This window comes from Ceratosolen solmsi, unplaced genomic scaffold, assembly GCF_000503995.2.
Source record: "Ceratosolen solmsi marchali unplaced genomic scaffold, CerSol_1.0 scaffold10, whole genome shotgun sequence".
Taxonomy (NCBI): Eukaryota; Metazoa; Arthropoda; class Insecta; order Hymenoptera; family Agaonidae; genus Ceratosolen; species Ceratosolen solmsi.
In genome coordinates this window covers 26,951,954-26,972,026 of record NW_011948412.1, presented here as the reverse complement: position 1 = coordinate 26,972,026, position 20,073 = coordinate 26,951,954, and the positions used below count along the sequence as shown (strand labels likewise).

Genomic DNA, 20,073 nt, shown 5'->3' with positions numbered 1-20,073 from the left:
ATATTTACTGTAAACTATTTAACACACTATGCAAAGATAATTGGTATTATAAAAAAGTATAACTATTAAATTTTAAGCATCCATTTTATATTAAAATACATTTCATTCCTCATTTTCATTTTTACTTAGATTTCTTTTTCAAAGATTGTATGTATAAATCAAGATTAGTCTGAACTTGAGGTAGTTGCACGTAGTTCAAAAATATTGTTGTATCCCATTCTCGATTTCCTTCTAACCAAGTAAGTGTTTCTTTTCTCAAACTTAATTTTGTTGCTGTTCGTGCCTCAGCTAAAAATTAATTTATATTAATATATATAAAAATAAATATATAAAATTATATTATAATTGATTAATTCTAAAAATTAGTATATTTATAATTTTTATTTTGTATGAAATAACAATTACAATATCAAAAGATAATATTAAGTATAATACAAATATTACTTTATAAATTATCACAAATACAGAAGTATTTCTATTTCTACTTAAAAAAAATTCTTTATTGGATACATATTATACAAAATTAATTCAAAATATTTCAAATGTGATATAATTTAGAAGTTTAAATGGGTGAGTAAATAAATATTTTTATTTTAATATACATAATAAACAAATTACAACTGGTAAAATTTGTATCTATTTACAATTTATTTTTATTTTATTTACAATTAATTTTACTTACTAGAAATTTTTGCATAATCAGTAATATAGCTGATACATTTGGTAAGTGCATCAGTCTTATTCGAAGCTAGTTCATCAACTAGTCCGACTTTTAAAGCTTCTTGTGGTTTAAAAAGAGTTCCTCTATAATTTAAAAATATGAAAAGTATGTTATTAGTTGATGACATAAATTAAAAATTTGCATTGTTAATATAACTGTATTAATTTAATATCCAGTTATTAATTCAATCAATCAATTGTCAAAAATTCTAAAAATGTTTTTAAAAAGTACTGTAGAAATATAAACTTTATATTTAAATAATATAATAAAATGTATTTATGAACTATATGTACTATATGTACTATATATATATTTACCAAATTAAATATTAAATTTTGTTTTTACATTATTTATCAATAATCACATGTATATTTGTCCTTTACATATATTATGAAATCGTTCTTTATAATTTACAAATTTATATTGAAAATATAAATTTACATAAAACTTATGTAAATTTTATACTGCAATTTTTAAACTTACCTTAAAAGAGCTAGTTCAGCTTGTCGATAACCAATTGTTGCTATTAAAGGATCTTGAAACCATTTTGGAGCAACTATACCCAATTTGGTTTCATTAAGACCAATGGTGTGTAAACCATCTACCATTACTCTGTATTCACATGATAATGCAAGTAAGCATCCTCCAGCTGGGCTAGCACCCTAAATAATTATTTCTTATTCATCTATATGTTTAGTAGTACTAGTAATAAACATAAATATTTAATATAAATAATGAACGAATGAACATTATTATTACAAAAGTTAATTTAAAACAAAATTTAAATTATAAAACTGATTTAATTTTATTTATAAAAGTCATAGTTTATTTTTGAATTTAAAATATATTTTGAATAATACAGAGAAATAAAGAAATATTCAGCTAAATTTTTACATTAATGGCTGCTGCTGTTGGGATACCTAAAGAATATAATGTCAACCATAAATCTTGTAAGGAATGCCAGAAATCGGTACATCGCTTTAAATCTGGTTTGTACATTTCTAAAATATCCAAACCACCTGAAAATACACTCGCTAATGATGATGTAAGAATAATTCCTTTAGTGTTATTATCAATGGAATTTTCTATAGCTTTTCGTAATTCTACTGCCATTTCTAAACTCAAACTATTAACTGGAGGTCTTGCCATGGATATTGTTGTAATTCCTAAAATATTTTAGATTTAGTAAAATATATAATTTAATAGCTTTGAAATATTTTTAAATATAAATTGAAACATAAAATCTAAAGCTAATAGTGATTTATATAATTACTATTATTATGTAATACATGATAAAATTGAACTTTGATAAATTTATCATCTATCATCATCATCAAGTATAATCTATAGTATTTTTTACATCTATAAATAAATTTCATACCAAATATTAAAAATTAATTTTTATCCATGTAAAATATACATTTAAAAAATAGTAAGAAAATTACACATTTTACACTTAATTATAAATTAAGAAAATATTTTAAAAGTCAAATTTTTTTATTATCTATTTATGATTAATTTTTTAAATAATACTTCAATATTTTATTTTCAGAAAAATAATTGTTCATATCTTTAGATTTAAAATATTGGAAAAAATCTACATACCATTATTATTTTGAATAGTCTCGACAAGTTTTCCCTTCAATGATTGTTGAGAAGCATTTTTACTCAATAGGATAAATTTTGACTTAATTAAAAGCAATGTAGAAGTTCGCATTATGAAAGATATACTTGCCATTCGTAAGAATTATGTAAAATTATAAGTAAATGATTTATAATTACGAAAATTGCAGTGGTATATTTAATAAGCATAAAAAACAAACTATATATTTGTACATTCAAAATCATATAAACTATTCTGTATAAGGTTATGATGAATATATATACATACATATGTATATATGCAGTGCGCGCACAGGCGCATACTTATGCACATTGTGTAGAGATAATAAAGCTAAATTGATATCTGAACGAATAGTGCCTATAGAGTACTATCATATTTTAATAGAACTTTTTTATTTACATATAGTAGAGCATTGCTTGTGCTTTTATTTATCGCTATAATTAGATCATCGCGTATAAAGATATATATATATATATATATATATATATATATACAGTTATGTGTGAAATTAAACAAAATTGTGAACAAATATTAATTGCTTGCTACGAATGCCTCGAATATTTAAGAGCATCGATAAGGTTTTAATCATTTTGGAAGATTATTTAATAAATTCATTTTGTTATTGAGTTCTAATGCATGATAAATACAGATTTTTCTTTAGCAGCTCATATTTTAATAAATAGGCGTTAGTTTATATATCAGAAATTTTCCAATTATAAATTATAAATGCAAGAAAATGTTTCAAGTATGGTATAAATAAAAATATTAAAAAACAATTTTAATAATATTACTCTTATATCCATACGTGAAATAAAATATAAAAACATTCGGAATTTGGTAAAATATGAAGATAATAATTTTATAAAATTATTGTATTGCAAATTTTTCCATATTGTAATATTATAAACAATGCAATCGCTTGTGACTTTATATGCTATTTAATTTTTAACTAATATATGAGTTATTTAGGTTAATTAATGTCACAATAGAAATTTAAACAAAAACGAAGTACATTGTATTACTGAGTTATCTACATTAATATAAATTTTTATTTAAAAAAGTAATAGAAAATAAAAAACCATTATTTTATTATTATTTCTTTAAATATTCTTTCATTGTGATAATATAAAATTTACAAAAACCATATAAGATTAAAATATTGCTGAATAGATATATTGAAAAATATGAATATTATAGAAATATTATCTGTACGAACAGGAATTTTAAAACTAATTATATCATGTTATTGTGAGGAAAATCATTAAACTCGATGTATTAAAATAATCATTTTTATTTCGATAACAATTTGATTAAAAATATTTTATTGTGAAATGCTACTACTAGAGCTGGTGTTAAATGTCAGAAATATTTAAAGAAGTTAGGTACCAATGTTTCGACGAGGATTAACGATTATTTTGGAGAGAATACTTATTTAGAATAAATAAAATAACTAAAATAACTAATCAAAATTACTAATAAAATTAATAAAAATATAAAAATAACTAATGAAATAACTAAAATAAATAAGTGTAATGATGTCCATCTTGCAAATGTATTAAATGTTCTCGTTTCTTGAGAAAAATCATCAGTTTATATAATCAGAATCCTATTATTAAATATCATGCTTTCAATTTCTTATCCAATTGCAATTAGACACTTTTTATTATCTGCCTTATCTACTTATACATGTAAGCATTTTGTATGGTAATCATTTGTAAAATATTTTTACAATTTTATGTTATTTTTGAGAATTTGCGAAGATCTGATTTATTTTGGATTATTTTTTTTTAATTTTTACTTTAAACATTTTAACTTTTAAATAAGTATTACAATCCATAAAAAGTTGGATATTTTTAAAAATATTTAATTGTACAGTATTTTACGTGATTGTAGTTATATTACATAATTATATAATTTTTATTAAAATAATTAAAACTTCGAACAAATTCATTTGAATAATGGTTGCATGTTGTTGAATTGTCAAAATTATAAATAAATTAAATATTTATTAATCTAATTAATAACTTAATCCATTAATAAACTTTTATTTGTAAATTAAAAAAAAATATTTTTACAGATATGAAAATAAACAAATAAAAATAATTGCTCAATATCGATAGATGGGAAAAATTAATCACAATGATTATCTTTCAAACAAATATTTATAAATAAAAAATTGGCAGTAGGGAATAGTAGAGAATTGACATCCGATTTAATTTCAAATTCCATTTATAAATTACCTTTAAAAGTATAATTTTCAAAAGTCTTTTTTAGACTTATAGCTTCGCATAGTTGTTTATTTAATAATCAAACATCAACATAATGTAATGATGACTAAAAAAAAATTAAAATGAACACATAAATTTGCATATCCGTCTTCGGTGATTTCGAATGTTATCTTATACACTCAATTTTATTAATTGCAAAAGATATTGTATTAAGCAATTAAATTTAATTTTTATTTCTATTTAAGGTACGTGCTATAGGAAAAAAGGTATATTTTGAATTTATCTCTTCATTACCACAACGATTATATTAGAAAAATATATTTTTAAATTTAAGAATTGTTCAAATTTATACTGAATACAACAAAATATTATTTAAATTATCAATAATATTAATAAGATTCTGTAAAATAATTTAACAATGTACAAGCAGTAGTTTCTATTAATAAATTTGTAGGCACGACGTATATGTATATATTTATATATACAGATTTACTTTTATATATGCTTATATGAAAATATTTTCGAAAAATCCACTGCTATATATTATTCGATACTAATTTTATATTTAAAAAAAAAACAATAAAATTAATCATAAAATAATAGCCTTTATTGGCTAATGATATTCTTCATTATTTGAAGTACAGCATATATTTTTTTACTTTATGGGATATTTTATCAATATAAATAAGCTCTATAAAAAATAAAAAAATAATTTTAACGAAGTGTATTTAATAGCATGTAATGTCTCTAACATAATTTGTATGTTTGTAAAATTACAATAAAAAAATTGCTAAGAATTCTTCTTTTAAATATTTACATTATTTTGGTACTGGACCTGCAATACATAGCAAAGATAATAATAAAAGAAAACAATACAAAAATATTTTATAATAAAAAATGAATTCATATGAAGCCCCGCAACGAAGAAGATAAAAATATTATTAATAACATCGAAAATATTAATAGAAATCATCTTATAATTCTGAAATTGTAAAATATCGCTAAATAATAAAAGATGTCCATTTTTTATTTGTTTCTATAAAATTCAAATATTGATTACTTTTAAACTAAACACGAAACAAATTTATATTGAGTGTTCATTTTCTATTAAATGAGTGGTAATCATTTAAAATAAATTAGGTCATGCATTCATTTATATTGAAGCTTGATTCTCCTTCTCCTTATGAGTTTCGTAGCAGTAGTGGGAGACTCGTGCTGGTAGGGGCAGCGAGTTGGGGCCGCCTTAGCTGTGGCGTAGGGTGAGCGCTGTAGTGGTGGGAGGATGTCCGTGTGACGTCACTGCTTGACGGAGTAGGAGATTCACTCGTATCGTATCGGTGTAACGTGATATAGATAGTGTGCGGTATTGATGCATGCCGTAGTGTGTTGCTGCTTACGTAGTTGACAGGAGCTGTGTTTAGTAAGACGTAAGATGGTGATGACGTGCTTATGTGCGGGCTGAAGCCGATCTCTGTAGTATTAGTAAGACGTAATAACCTGTGTAATAGCATAGCTTACGTGCGAGCTGGAGTCGATCTCTGTAGTATTGGTAAGACGTAAGAGCGTAGCTTACGTGCGGGCTGGAGCCGATGTCTGTAGCATTGGTAAGACGTAAGAGCGTAGCTTACTTGCAGGCTGGAGTCGACTCTGTAGTGTAGTAAGACGTAAGAACGTAGCTTACGCGCGGGCTGGAGTCGATCTCTGTAGTAGTAGTAAGCCGTAGGAGCGTAGCTTACTTGCGGGCTGGAGCCGATGGAGGCGTGGGTGCCGGTATAGTTGTGGCATCGCCATTAGTTCTTTAGGTTGCTTGATGCTTGCTATGGCTTCATAATGGCGAATGCAGGTTGGATAGCGAGCACGATGTGGAGATCGCGTAATTGGTACTAGCAAGAGAGCGAGAGCGAGCTCAGCTCCTTAAATATCCTAGTACAAGCTTGCGGATCCAGTGACTACCGGATCACTCTTGCCATTCCGATTGTTAGAGTGACGTCACTAGAGTCTAGCCTTGGGGCGTTCGTCAGCCTTGTTAATCGGAATTATAATGTAATATTCGAATATTTTGCGTAGTGAAGTTTCCCGATTTCACAGAATTGTGTTTATGACTCGGCGCGCAAATGTTTCTAACTAAGCACAGATGTCTTTACCTCTCCAACTTTGTATACCGCTTAAAACTGCTGTAATCCGTAACAATATCAAATAAAAACATTAACTATGCTCTTAATAAAAACAAAAAAAATTTCCTACGATTAGAAATTAGAAATTATCTTTTATCTGAAACGAACAAATGAATATACGATAGTATGATTTTATTTCTTATAATAGTCATAAAATAAAATTAAAAAGCAATAGAGGTGAAGTTTTCACAAAAATAATGACAAGGTTATTGTTATTTTTTAGAGGGCAAAATAATTTAATTCCAATGTTTTAATATCACCCATATGTGAAAAACGGGTATTACTAACCTCTCTTACATATAAAATACAAAAACATCTCTGGAGTTTATAAATTTACAATAATTTTTAAATTCTCTAGAACATAATTAATAATTCATATTGTTTATTTTATTGGCTTTTATAATTAAGTAATTTTTATATTAAAATTTTTATAATTTATTTTAAAACCTTAAAGGACATTCGAAAATAGCACATGAATAAAATATTCGCATAAATTGTGAAATATATAAATTTTATATTTTATTATTTTATACGCGTTTAAAAAAAGTTGTATGTTTGGAATTAATTTTTTTTATTCATACTTAATTAAAAATGATTTTATTATTATTTTATATAATACTCAGATATTAAAAGTTACAAATTTGTTTAGATGTCTATATAAATAAAACATTAATTAGATATAATTCATTAATCTTAAAATATAAATATTATTTTTATTTATAATCACTTACAAATCCAATATATATATGCATGCTCTTATTTCAATATAAGAAGGAAAAATATTATATATATTTTATATAACAAAATAGTTGATAACATAGTGTATTTTTATTAACGTAATATATTTAGAAGTAAAAAGTGAATTGAGATATTTTTGTTTTAAAAATTACTTTAAATTTCTATTGTTTTTTCTCCTTACTACAAACAAATTGACCAAGAAATACTGTTTATAGTTAGTTATTATATTGCATATTTTTAAGATAGCAGATTAAAAATATAAACTTAAGAATTATTTTGTAGAATGTGTTCTTCAATTCAAGAATTCTGTAATAATATATTTTTATTAATATTATAATGATAAAAAATTAGAAATTAATAAATTATTTTTCATGTTAATACTGAATTTCACAAACTATAAAGAAATGGTACAAAGAAATTATATTAAAAATAAAATGCACTTCAAAATAAAAGAAACTAATGACATGCTTATTTTTTTGATTTATATAAACACAATTTGGAGTTGTTAATTAATTTATTTTTGCAAGGTGTAACTAAACATTATATTTAAAAGGTACAATTCTTAAAAATTACAATTTACATTATATTATTTTATAATTATGACAAAAAAGTATCAAATCATAATTTATAACTATATTGAAAAGATCAATAAAAAAAATTAGCCATAATTTGCTATTCAATTTCGATCAGTATACAATAAGTCTTATCAAATTTAGACCAAAAAATAATAAGAAAAGAAAATAATTAATTAGTACATCAAGTAAAAGTAAGAGTTAACTCGATAAAGTTATTGCATCTTTGGTAAAATTTTCCGACTTCAAATATTTAATTATATTATATATTAACATTTGATTTATAAATTAAAGAAATAATTATAGGCTTTAAGTGACATAAATATGACATGAAAAATTAAATATTATTTTAAATAACTGTTTCCTATAAAATTTGTGTCATTGTAATTGTGAAAAATTTTTCTAAATGCAATAATATATTATAATAAATATTAATAAATTGAGTGTATATTACTTTTAAAATATTCAATTCTATGAATCGTATAACATATGAAAAATAAAACAATTAATGAATATTTTAAATGATTAAATAATAGTTGTATAAAAGTTATTTAAAGTTCCTTAATAATAAAATCAAGTTATATTGAATAAATACCGAACGTACCTAATAAATAACGAAGACAATACTTATACTTTTGGTTAAGAAAAAATGATTAAATTAGTAAAAAAATATATTTTACGAAAAGTAATTTTTAAACTTAACTTGAAATTTCCATACACCATTTTTATTGATATAATTTTAATAGTTCAAAAATATTTATCCCATGTCCGTTATAATCGACTGATTTAGAAGGTGTATATTTACACATATTTAATTAAATCCAATATTATTATCGTTATTATTACTGTGTCAATTATGTAAATAAAATAATTTCATAATTTTTTAATTTAGACTTTTAATAAAATGGTATCCAAATGGAATCAGTAATATTATATAAAATCTAAATATATTCATAGAACTTTAAATTATTTATAATTTATATATAGAAATTTTTTTTTAATTAAATATAAAATAATGCGAGATCAGAAATTAAGTAATTGAATTCGTTTACTAACAACAAAATACTTTAGGTTTTAATATATATTTAATTTATGACAAATGTATTAAAAGATAAAAATGATCAATAAATTAAATGTATAATCTTTAAAATTGAATTAAATTAATTTTTTTTAATTAAAAAAAATAATACAAAGTAATATTTGTCAGTTTATTACGTGTGTCGTTCAGATATATTTAATTAGTGGACATATAAATTCAAAATTTGAAATACATATTTGAATATATCCGAATGAGCATCGTCTTTCTATATAACTGTAATAGACATTTTTGTGGTTGTTTATCAAACTTAGTCAAAATTTAGGATCAAGATGATTTAGTCATTTGAGAACTGAAAAACATCCAGTTACGAAATTATTTAAACGATAAGATAGAAATTTGCAAGGGATTAAAAAATAATTTAAACATCCATAAAGATATAAAGATTGCAACTAATAGAAACGATATAAAAAATAATTCATTATAACCAACATAACCAAAGAAGAGCAACGACGAGATCAATTGCATGAATTGCCTACCAAGTAAAAAAAAGATAAAATCGTGCGAGGTTAAATTTTAATTTATAATATTATTTTATCGAATAAAATGTTGACACATATAAGATAATAAACGAATACATGCAAATATAGATATATATACAAATTTATATAAACATATATTGATTTACTTATGTTCCGATAATTATTGTTGTTTCATAAATGATAATAAATAATTCAAAGAGCTGCAATGCTAATGATAACTATGTTGATAAAACAATTTATTAATGTCAATGTTTAATAAAAATTTATAATATAGGTAAATTTTTTTACGAATTTTTATATTTTTATACTTTTTATATTGCGTTTGACCAATTATCATCATTCAAATTAATTTGTATAGAATCTAATAATTCTATGAAGTACTTACGAATATAAAGTTAAATTATTAAATATATTTGGTATTATATTTGTGTTTTACATATTTGATGATTGTATTTTACATTTTTTTGTTGTGTTTTACATATTTGATGATAAATTACATTAACTTAAAATGTGTAGTACGTTGAATAATGTTCGATACTCGAATGTTAATGGTTTAAAAATTTTAGGTTTGTTAATTACCTTATTTATAAGTAATTTATTTGCTGTTGTATCAGAAAATAACTTATTTCAAGTAAAGCGTATAAAGATATTAATCCTCGTTGATACTAATAATAGGAAATTTTATAAAATCGCTACAATCCTAACATCGCGAATTTCTTTGTTTGTTTTAATAATGGTAATAATAAGATTATGTGAATGATAATGTAATACTTTTAATGCTAGAATAAAATAAATGCTGTACAATTATTTTCATTAATGACTTTAATTTTATTATATCGTATATAATTGTATTTAAAAATTTAATAACAATAAAAATAAAAACAATTTGATAAAATTTTGTTATTAATTTACAAAATTTACATTACAGTACAATATTTTTATTTGTTAAAGTTATTTTTAAATTAATTATCAAATTTTATCAAATTGTTTTTATTTCTATTGTTTAATAATCTTCAATCAAAGAAAATAATGCTTGATTAGTTTATTACTAAATTTTATTTATACAGTCATTCAGTATATAAAACAAGATTGATATATATTAATAAATAATAAGTTCTTAGTTTGAATAATATAATTAAAACCCTGAAATTCCAAAAAGTATCTAATTAATGTATAAATTAGAATATATTAATTCGGAAAAATCAACTATTTAATGTAGATTATATATTTTACATTAGACATTTTAGTGTAGCTTCTAAAATTTATATTCAATTTTTATATCTCAATGTAATAATATTGGTTTATCCTTTTTATAATTAGTTCGAATTCAAAATGTTATGATAATATACTTAAATTCAGATTTAGATATAGATTTAGAAATGATATTTTAAAAAGTCAATGTAAAAATATGATGCATATAATTTTCAGTAAAATAGTCATAAAATGTTTGTGTTAAGAATTATAAAAATGTTTGGACTTTAATGAATAGAGATTATAATTTATAGAATATATTTGTAACGATAGTATATGAAGAACTAGAACAAAACGTCACATAAAATAAAAACAAAAATGCGAAAACTGATCATAAGTCATTAATATATTATGTTAGAGATTACTTATAAATGTATTATAGAAATTGAATATTGATATGAATATTTAAATATAAACAATGTACATGAAAATAAAAGTCACGCGGAATATTTAAATAAAGATAAAAGAACGGGCCATGAAATGCACGATTAAATTTAAATTAGGTACATATTTATTTATACATTTAGTATAACTTACTCATATATTCACTATATTAGTATATATATTGGTAATTATAGACTTATATATTCTATATATAGTATTGATAAAATTTATTATCTGCCACATATAAAACAAATCCATCACTTTTTTTATTACTTTACTTTTATTTATACTAGTTTTTTTTTTTAGTATTTTATATTAGTTTATTTATAATATATATAAAGTTTAAATTATAAATCCATTAATACGAACGAGTCTCTATTACCGATATGTCTATCGTTTAAATAAATAATAATTCACAATTTTTTAAATTCTAAATTCAAATTACTTATATAAAACCAAATAAAAGAAGATATAAAATTAAGTAAATATATCGAACAATCAATAATTATATTTATAATTTATTCAAATATATCAAATTAAATTTTGAATTTTAGAATTATTATTATCATACTTTAGTAATGAGTAATTTTAAAATTATTAATGTGTTAAAGTATTATTTAAAATAATCTTTAGGTACTCATCGTGGATAGTACACTTGCCAAAAACAGTAATTGTAAAACTTAATAAAAAATAATTATTATCATACATTTATTAAATTACTATAAGAACACTTCTAAATTGTTTTTTAGTTTCATAACGATTATTATTAAGAAATAAATCAACTAGAATTCATAATATGTGTTCGAAGTACATTCAAGTAAGTGACAAATGCTTTCATAACCTAAAATATAAATATTTAAGTTTTATTTATATGAATAAACATTACCACTAATTGTAAAAGTTTTGATCTTATAACAATTCAATATTTATGTCATAATCATTATTTTAGTAATCTACCAATTATAATACAGAAATTATATTTATACTAAATTTCAAAACATTTGTAACATTAAAGATACATTTCAAATAAATACATAAAATTAAAGATTTTCTTACATTACAAAATGTATATATGGATAGAATTGTCATTTTTCCTGCAGTGAGCACAATTGAGCGTCCTGATATAACCATAATAAAAGTAATATTTTGTTTATCTGAATTGCATAATTCATACCAATTAATACTGTATGCAACTTTTCCTATATTTTCACACTAAAAAATAAATCGCATAGAAATTAATTACTCTTAAGATAAAAGCTATTAGTTTACATTTAACGCTCTTAGATAATTATAACAAATTGTTTTTCAAAATACTAGATATTTATATTTTCATCGTAATGTAAAATATAAATAAAATATATTTACTAAATTTACATAGTAAAATATTAATATTTATTTATATAATTCTAGCACAAAAGATTATTATATATATAAATAAACTTATTATTATAAAAGATACTTGAAGAATATCTTACTTTTTGTGTTAAATGTTCACCTGCAAAACAAAAGATTAACAGATTGAATCCATGCGATATTAAAAGCAAAGTAATTGATATAATACCCCATATATTCTTGTTTTGAAAATGCTAAAATGTTTATAAATAAATTTATTTGGCATTAAGATAAAAGTAATTATATGTATATTTATTTATTTAAAAATGTAAACCTTACAATGATCAAGTAATAACCAAGCATTATAAGATTGAAAGTACATCCTAGCAACTCGATGAAACATGCATAATTCAATGTGTTTTCTAACTTTGTTATGAATCTAAAATATATTATTTTCTATAATTGGATAAAGAAAGAAATCAATGTTAAATAACAAATACCATATAATTAATGTAATTTTATTATAAAAACTATATTACGAATAAATAAATAAAATAAAATAAAAATATAATTATATTTATTTAATAATAAAAAATTTATAGATATAAAAATTTTATAAATAGATAATATATTTTATATGCAATACATGAACAATATCAACCTAATAAATATGTGCAAGACTTATACGGAATAATTCAATACTTTAAGACTCGTAAATGGTGTTTAACAATGATTTTAATTGGTTTTTCTTCTCCACTAGTGCCGAATTTTTTAAGCGCAGCAGTGATTATTGTGCACTGACTGCTAGCATGCATGATAGAATTGATAATAATACTAAAAATACTCGTAACAACTGCAAACATTAGAAAAGTTGATAAGATCTGCAATCCAAGAACTATATCATACATTGGTCTAACCTGAAAAAATATTTTAAAAACTACTATAAAAATTTGATATGTGTTAGAAACAATCTTAAAATACTTAACACTCGATCAAATTAAAAATTGTATAAGTACTAATATATATAAAATAATAATAAAACAATATTTTGAATTTCGATAAATAGTAAATTTCTTAAATTAGAAGCATAATTAATTTGCTTTCTATTTTGTATCAAGATATAAACACAAGTTTCTGCAATTATATTTTATTATATAGTTTATAATAATAACAATAATAATAATAAAAAGAAAACGAAGAAAAAAAATGAAGAAAAAAGAGAAAAATGAAGAAAAAAAGAAGAAAAAGAAGAAATAATAATATTCGTGACAAAATATAGTCTAAAATATATACACGTAAAACATTTAACTTTATTATAAGCGATTTAGTTTTATTTCATTTTTTTGTTGTAAAAGACATGAATATATGCCATTTTTAATCGAACGATTATTTTAGAATTTTTACTACTTACATGTAACAAAAATTTAAGTTATATTTAAGTTATATATTTAACTAATATTTTTAAAAAAAGGAATTTTTCGATGATTTAATATTTGATTTCATTATTAAACTCACTTTTTTACCATTAAATTGATATTAATTTTATAAATTGTTTTATAAATTATATAAATGCATATAAAGTGATAAATAATTTAATGAGTACATTATTAATTATACAATAGAAATTTATACAGTTTCAATAGAGTAATATGCAATATTTAAAAACATTTAATAAATTACAATTAATTTACTTACCTGTGGATTGAAAAAAAAAAAATAGCTTGGAAAAGCCAGATTATTTTTACTAGAAGAATCGATAATATTTTTTACTATGGGTAAAACACTTATGTAGATCATCCCACCGCCAAATGTAAAATATATGCATAATGTAATGAAAAACCTAGCTACTTTTGCATTCTTTAGCATTATACGTTTATTTTCAATTCTTTTTATTTTATGCCAATCAATTGCTATTTGTATAATACAAGCGTGAATATCATGTTTTTTTACAAGTATTATGCCATAATTGAGAGTATTCATTGTGAAAAATATTATAGGGCCGATCATCATGACACGTTCCTAAGATCGAATTTATAAATTACTTATACAAGTATTCAATAATCTCAAAAAGTTTAAATATAGAATAATTTTTAAATCTTCCAATTTTATAATATTCCACATATTAAAGAAAATGTCATGTTTACGAAATATATGCTTTTATGAAATATGTTTATGTTCACTTATTTTATTTTAAATTAATAAAAATATTTACGCAATTATATTTTATTCAACAAATTCACGAGTTTTTTTTCTATTGTTACACTTTAAACTTATAACACAAAATTTTTAATTTTTAGACATTTATAATTATGAAAACAAAACCAATATATTTATAAGTTATAAATTTCAAAATAGATTTACAATTTAAATTCTTAATGGAACCATTTTGTCAAAATTATTTATATAAATAAAAATGTAATAAATATTTCTTTTCATAAATACGTGTTAAATTTAATACTGATTAAAGGAAAAAATTGCTGTAATTATATTCGTGAATTTATATTTTATCAAAGATTGTCATAGATTATATATTTAGTTTATAAAACATATCAAGTATAATTAATTATATAAATACATTATTAAAGTAAAGTAATTTTTAATAAGCATATTTCAATTTCAATAAAAAGAATCATCAATAGATACAATATAGGAAATATTACTTAATATCACTACAAATAATTAATTAGAAAAATTTTGAGAACTTGTGCGATTTTCATTCATCGAATACAATTTGTTTAATTTCTTAATATTTACTAAACTTTTTAAAATGATTTTATATCAGATTTTTTTTTATGGAAATAAAATCTTATTTTTAAAAGAATAGAATTTGTATATATATATATATATATATACGGTCGGTCGAATTCTGTAAATACTTTTATTAGTATAAATAAAATTAAAATGTGCGATTAATAATTATAATTAAATATTAAAACTGTATATAAATTATTTTTAAAATAACAATAAAATTTTCTTATATATTTTAGTCTTCTGCATCATTCGAGACAAATTAGAAATTGCTCGTTGAACATATTACGGCAAAGTTTATTCACCTTTTTGAAATCTAATTCGGCCTTCATAATTAAAAAAAAATTGTAAAGGCCATAATATTAATCAATTTTTAAATATTTTCCTTCAATTAGTTTACTTACATAATGTAATATATTAACAATATATGAGTATTTATGTTTTAATAAGAAAAAATATGTGAATATATTTTATTTACATTGATAATTGAAACTTAAATTTTTATTAAAATTTGTTTATACTAATTATGTAAAATTTTAAATGTGTAAATTTTGTAATACGTAATAAATAATTTTCTATATTTAAAAAAAATTGAAATACTTTTATCTATTACTATAAAAATATTTTAAACGTAGTAGTACGTGATATGGTTTAAAATTTTGCAACTTTACCATGGCATCCTTTTCAAAATATGCCTGCAGACATGATGGAATCAAAAGAAACATAAATAGAAATATACAAATTATAATAAACAACAGACATTGAATATTTTCATAAAATAACGACTTTATTGGCCAGATTCCCAAGAGTTGAAGTAACCACCTTGTTATTTGCAAGTTATACCGGAAATCTTTAATATTTCTTAAATTATCTAATTCTATTGAACCTATGTTGACTCTTGTTTTATACATTTCTGATAATTTAATAAAAATGTTAAAAATTTAAATATAGCATTTATTATTTCTTTATACTATTATTATACGATTTTTCGGTATTTAGTTCTACATACATCGTTATAATTATTAAAATAGTTATGTTTTAAGAATATTTGGAACAAAAATTCAACTTAAATAGTATGTATTAAAACATAAAATACACTTTTTAAATATTTGAACACAATTTTACTTTTTGATTACATAAAAGATATTCGTTATGATTGCACATTGAATAATATCAAACGTACATTAGATATCTCGATTTTTACTGTTTAAAAATGCAAAGTGAGGGTGATTATATCAGAAGGGTCAAGAAAAGTCTCAATGAATTATCATCGATCGTTCTATAAGTTCTTTCGTATCTTATAAAATTCATGTTTCATACATGTATTAAATAAAAATATAGAGTATCTTATATTTGCATACAATGATTTCATTATGCATTAAATAATTTTTTTCAAAATGAAGTTAATTTGGCAATTATTACATTTAATATTTTTATTTAATAAATTACTTTTTTAAAATGAGTTCCATAGAACATATTAATTTAAATATTGGACTCATATCTTCAAACATAAACATATAATTAAAAAATACAAATAATTTCTTCAATTGAAAATAAAATAAAACATAAACATAGGTTACCAGATAATTTTTTATACATTTAAATTTTTTATTAATACTATATAAATAATGTACAAACTAAATTATAAATAAGTTAAATCTATAAGAAAATATGATTGAAAAATACTTTTAATAATATAAATTTTACTTCCTATCAATACTTATAATCGAAATACTATTTTAAATCATTTATTATGCATTAAATATTTTAAATAATATTAATGAATGATATGAAAATTATAAATTTTACACCGTTTAATTATCCTTTTTAGTAACTATAATAATATTTAGTAAATAAATTTATATTATAATGAAATTACTATAATAGAACATAAATTTTAAACATAATTAAATCCTTTGAAATTTAAGGTCTATTTTATTTTTTTAAATATATAAAATTAAAAATGTCCTACTCTTTAAATATTAATACCTTATTTAATTTAAGAAATACTTCAAATTTTATCATTAAATGGATAAAGAAAAAATTTAGATTAAGTAGATATTAAGACAGAATTCTTTCTTAATTCTTCAAATTTTTCTTAATTACTTTGCCTGTTAGATTAATTAATTGCATTTTCCAAGATAAAATGTTATATAGAAAAGTAATAAAGATTACCCATTAATGTAATTTACTGTAGTTCTTATTGAAAACTATAGAAATATAACTAGAAAAATTTATTATTAACTAACTATAATTTATATTATATTATATAATTAAATATAAATTTTTTGGAAAAAAAATATTTTAAGTTTTTTAATTTTAAATAAAATATTAAAATATAATGCTTTTAGTTGTTTATTAATATATATTTATTTCACACTATTTATTTATTTAATAATGAATATCTTGATACATAATGTTCAACTATTTATCATACAATTTAGAATAACTACTTTTATAATTATATTGTACAATATTATTTTATTATATAAACAATAATAATATAGCAATAAAAATTTCTATTTAATTTCAAATAATCGTATGAACCATATTCAAATTCATTTAAATTTTCTATAATACAATTCTTTACATATATGAGAAAAACTGCTATATGTAAGAACTATAATGATATAATATTCTATTAAATATCTCATAAAAAGAATTACCTGTATTATAGTTAAAAAATTATAATAAGAAGAGAGTGGATAAAGCATTATTAAAATTTTTAAATTGTACAATTTTCTTAACAAACATGAAAAATCACTGATCAACCAGGATTTTGAATCTATTGATGACGATCTATTTTCTTGGATGAAGTAATATCTGATAAATTCATCTAATACACCTATGTACATTTATGCATTCAAGGGATTGTATTTCTTTATATAAACATATTACAGATACTGACCAAACTAAAGAATTTTAAAAATTACAAAATTTTAATTATTATATTTCATAATTTTATAAATTTTATAATTTTATAATTTTATAATTATTATAAATTGTCCATTAAAATACTTTATTTCATTATTTATATTAATTTTACTTTAATTTACATTAAATATTTAAAAGTATTAATGTAAAATATTATTTACAATCAGTAATTCCAAAATGATTTTACAGATCAGTTTTTTTTTATTACGGTTTTTATTTTCTGTTTTCAAATTTTTATAAAAGCATATTTTTCTAATTTACAGTTACTTTTATAATTAAAAAAAATTTTCTATTTTATTATATTCAACTTAAAAATTGATTCAAATAAATTCAGTCATCAATTATTAAAACATTAAATAAAAAACAGTAAATGTAATATTTTTCACTTGATAGACATAGCAAATATTTATTAGTCTAAATTAGCATAATTATAAAACTGTGAGTAAAAAACTACAGAGATAATATTTTAATTTATTATTTTTTAAATAATGATTTTAAAACATTATTCCACATATTTGCTTTATAGTGTTAATATAAGAATCTTTATAGTAATAGAAAGATAAATATGCAAGTTAATTTATGAATAGGAAATTCATTTAAAATAAAATATTACATAGAATAGAAAGTAGATAGATGTATTTTCGTAATATTTACATTGGTAACATTTTTAAGTAATCATTTGATTAGTTTATTAGGAGTAAGTGCAGCAACATGATTTCTAGAAAAAATGGATACATGAAAAAAGAATAATAAACTATACATTTTTTTTACAAACTTACAGTTTTTGCTTTTTTTGCATATTGCTATATTCACCAAATGTCACTTTCATTTGAAAGTTCAAAAAGTACACTTATGCTTACTCAAAACTCAAGACAAGGTTTGTATTAAAAAAAAACAACTTTATGATTTTGTTCGATTAATTAACGGTTTTTTTTTATGGCTCGAACTGCCAATTCAATAGTTCAGTGGATTAGTCTCTCGTCATGATGACTCATGAGGAAATAACAAATGTAAGGGTTGAAATTAAGTACAGTATATTATTATTGTGCTAATATATTGTTTATTCTTGTTATCAATTATTATAATATTGCAGTTTTTATTGCTTCAGGTGAGAGAAGGGAAAATATTCTATTGCTGTGGTGAGGTTATTACTTCAGGGTGATGGTGATGTCGTTAATGCTATGGAGATTACTGTGGATCTTGAATGTCGGTTTCGTGCTGATGTCGTAAGGATCAGCACGTGTAGTCGATCATGCTTATTCATTAGCATGAGAAGATGGTGGTTGAAATCAAGTATGCTTGGTAGAAAGAATGATCATTCTCAGTAGAGTGTAAAAAAGTCTTGATGGAAATTGGTACGTAATCAATTATGTCTCTAGTTAGGACGGGAGTAGTTAAAAACTAATCACACGCAAGAATTATAAATGATAAGCCTTCGAACTCTGAAGGACTTGATGAAATTGTATTTATAGTTGATTATTCGATGAACTGTTGTCTGGCCTTGACAATGTAATTGACGTATTGCGTCACTTGTGTCGACTGTTTTAGGGATTGCACGATCTTCGAAGTGTTAGTTTGAGAGAGCGTACTCTATCACCCATCGACTGTTTGAGGGAAGTTTTATGAAACTTGATTTGCGCGTTGGTGACTAGTTTGTTTAAATAATATAAAGAGATGTACCTTGTAAACTACCAACAAGGTATGTTGACTTGCTGCGTGGCTGGCGTGCCCCTATTTCATTACGATTTCAATGGCTTCACTGTTAAATCACTACCTGTTCTTGATGACT

At 21.5% G+C, this 20,073-nt stretch overlaps 2 protein-coding genes across 2 annotated transcripts; both read right to left on the bottom strand.

Annotated features, from left to right (window-relative positions):
* Nucleotides 1-94: 94 nt before the first annotated feature.
* Nucleotides 95-2,731, bottom strand: LOC105363783 (enoyl-CoA delta isomerase 1, mitochondrial). The gene is made up of 5 exons (XM_011501560.1): nucleotides 2,331-2,731; nucleotides 1,616-1,888; nucleotides 1,205-1,383; nucleotides 683-804; nucleotides 95-288 (listed from the first exon to the last, which is right to left on the bottom strand). Exons 1-5 carry the CDS (start codon nucleotides 2,457-2,459, stop codon nucleotides 122-124), a joined length of 870 nt encoding a protein of 289 aa, XP_011499862.1. The 5' UTR covers nucleotides 2,460-2,731; the 3' UTR covers nucleotides 95-121.
* A 9,317-nt stretch (nucleotides 2,732-12,048) lies between these two features.
* LOC105366628 (uncharacterized) lies at nucleotides 12,049-16,261 on the bottom strand. The gene is made up of 7 exons (XM_011505131.1): nucleotides 15,992-16,261; nucleotides 14,298-14,621; nucleotides 13,305-13,519; nucleotides 12,942-13,041; nucleotides 12,746-12,856; nucleotides 12,327-12,482; nucleotides 12,049-12,111 (listed from the first exon to the last, which is right to left on the bottom strand). Exons 1-7 carry the CDS (start codon nucleotides 16,259-16,261, stop codon nucleotides 12,049-12,051), a joined length of 1,239 nt encoding a protein of 412 aa, XP_011503433.1.
* Between the last annotated feature and the right edge of the window lie 3,812 nt (nucleotides 16,262-20,073).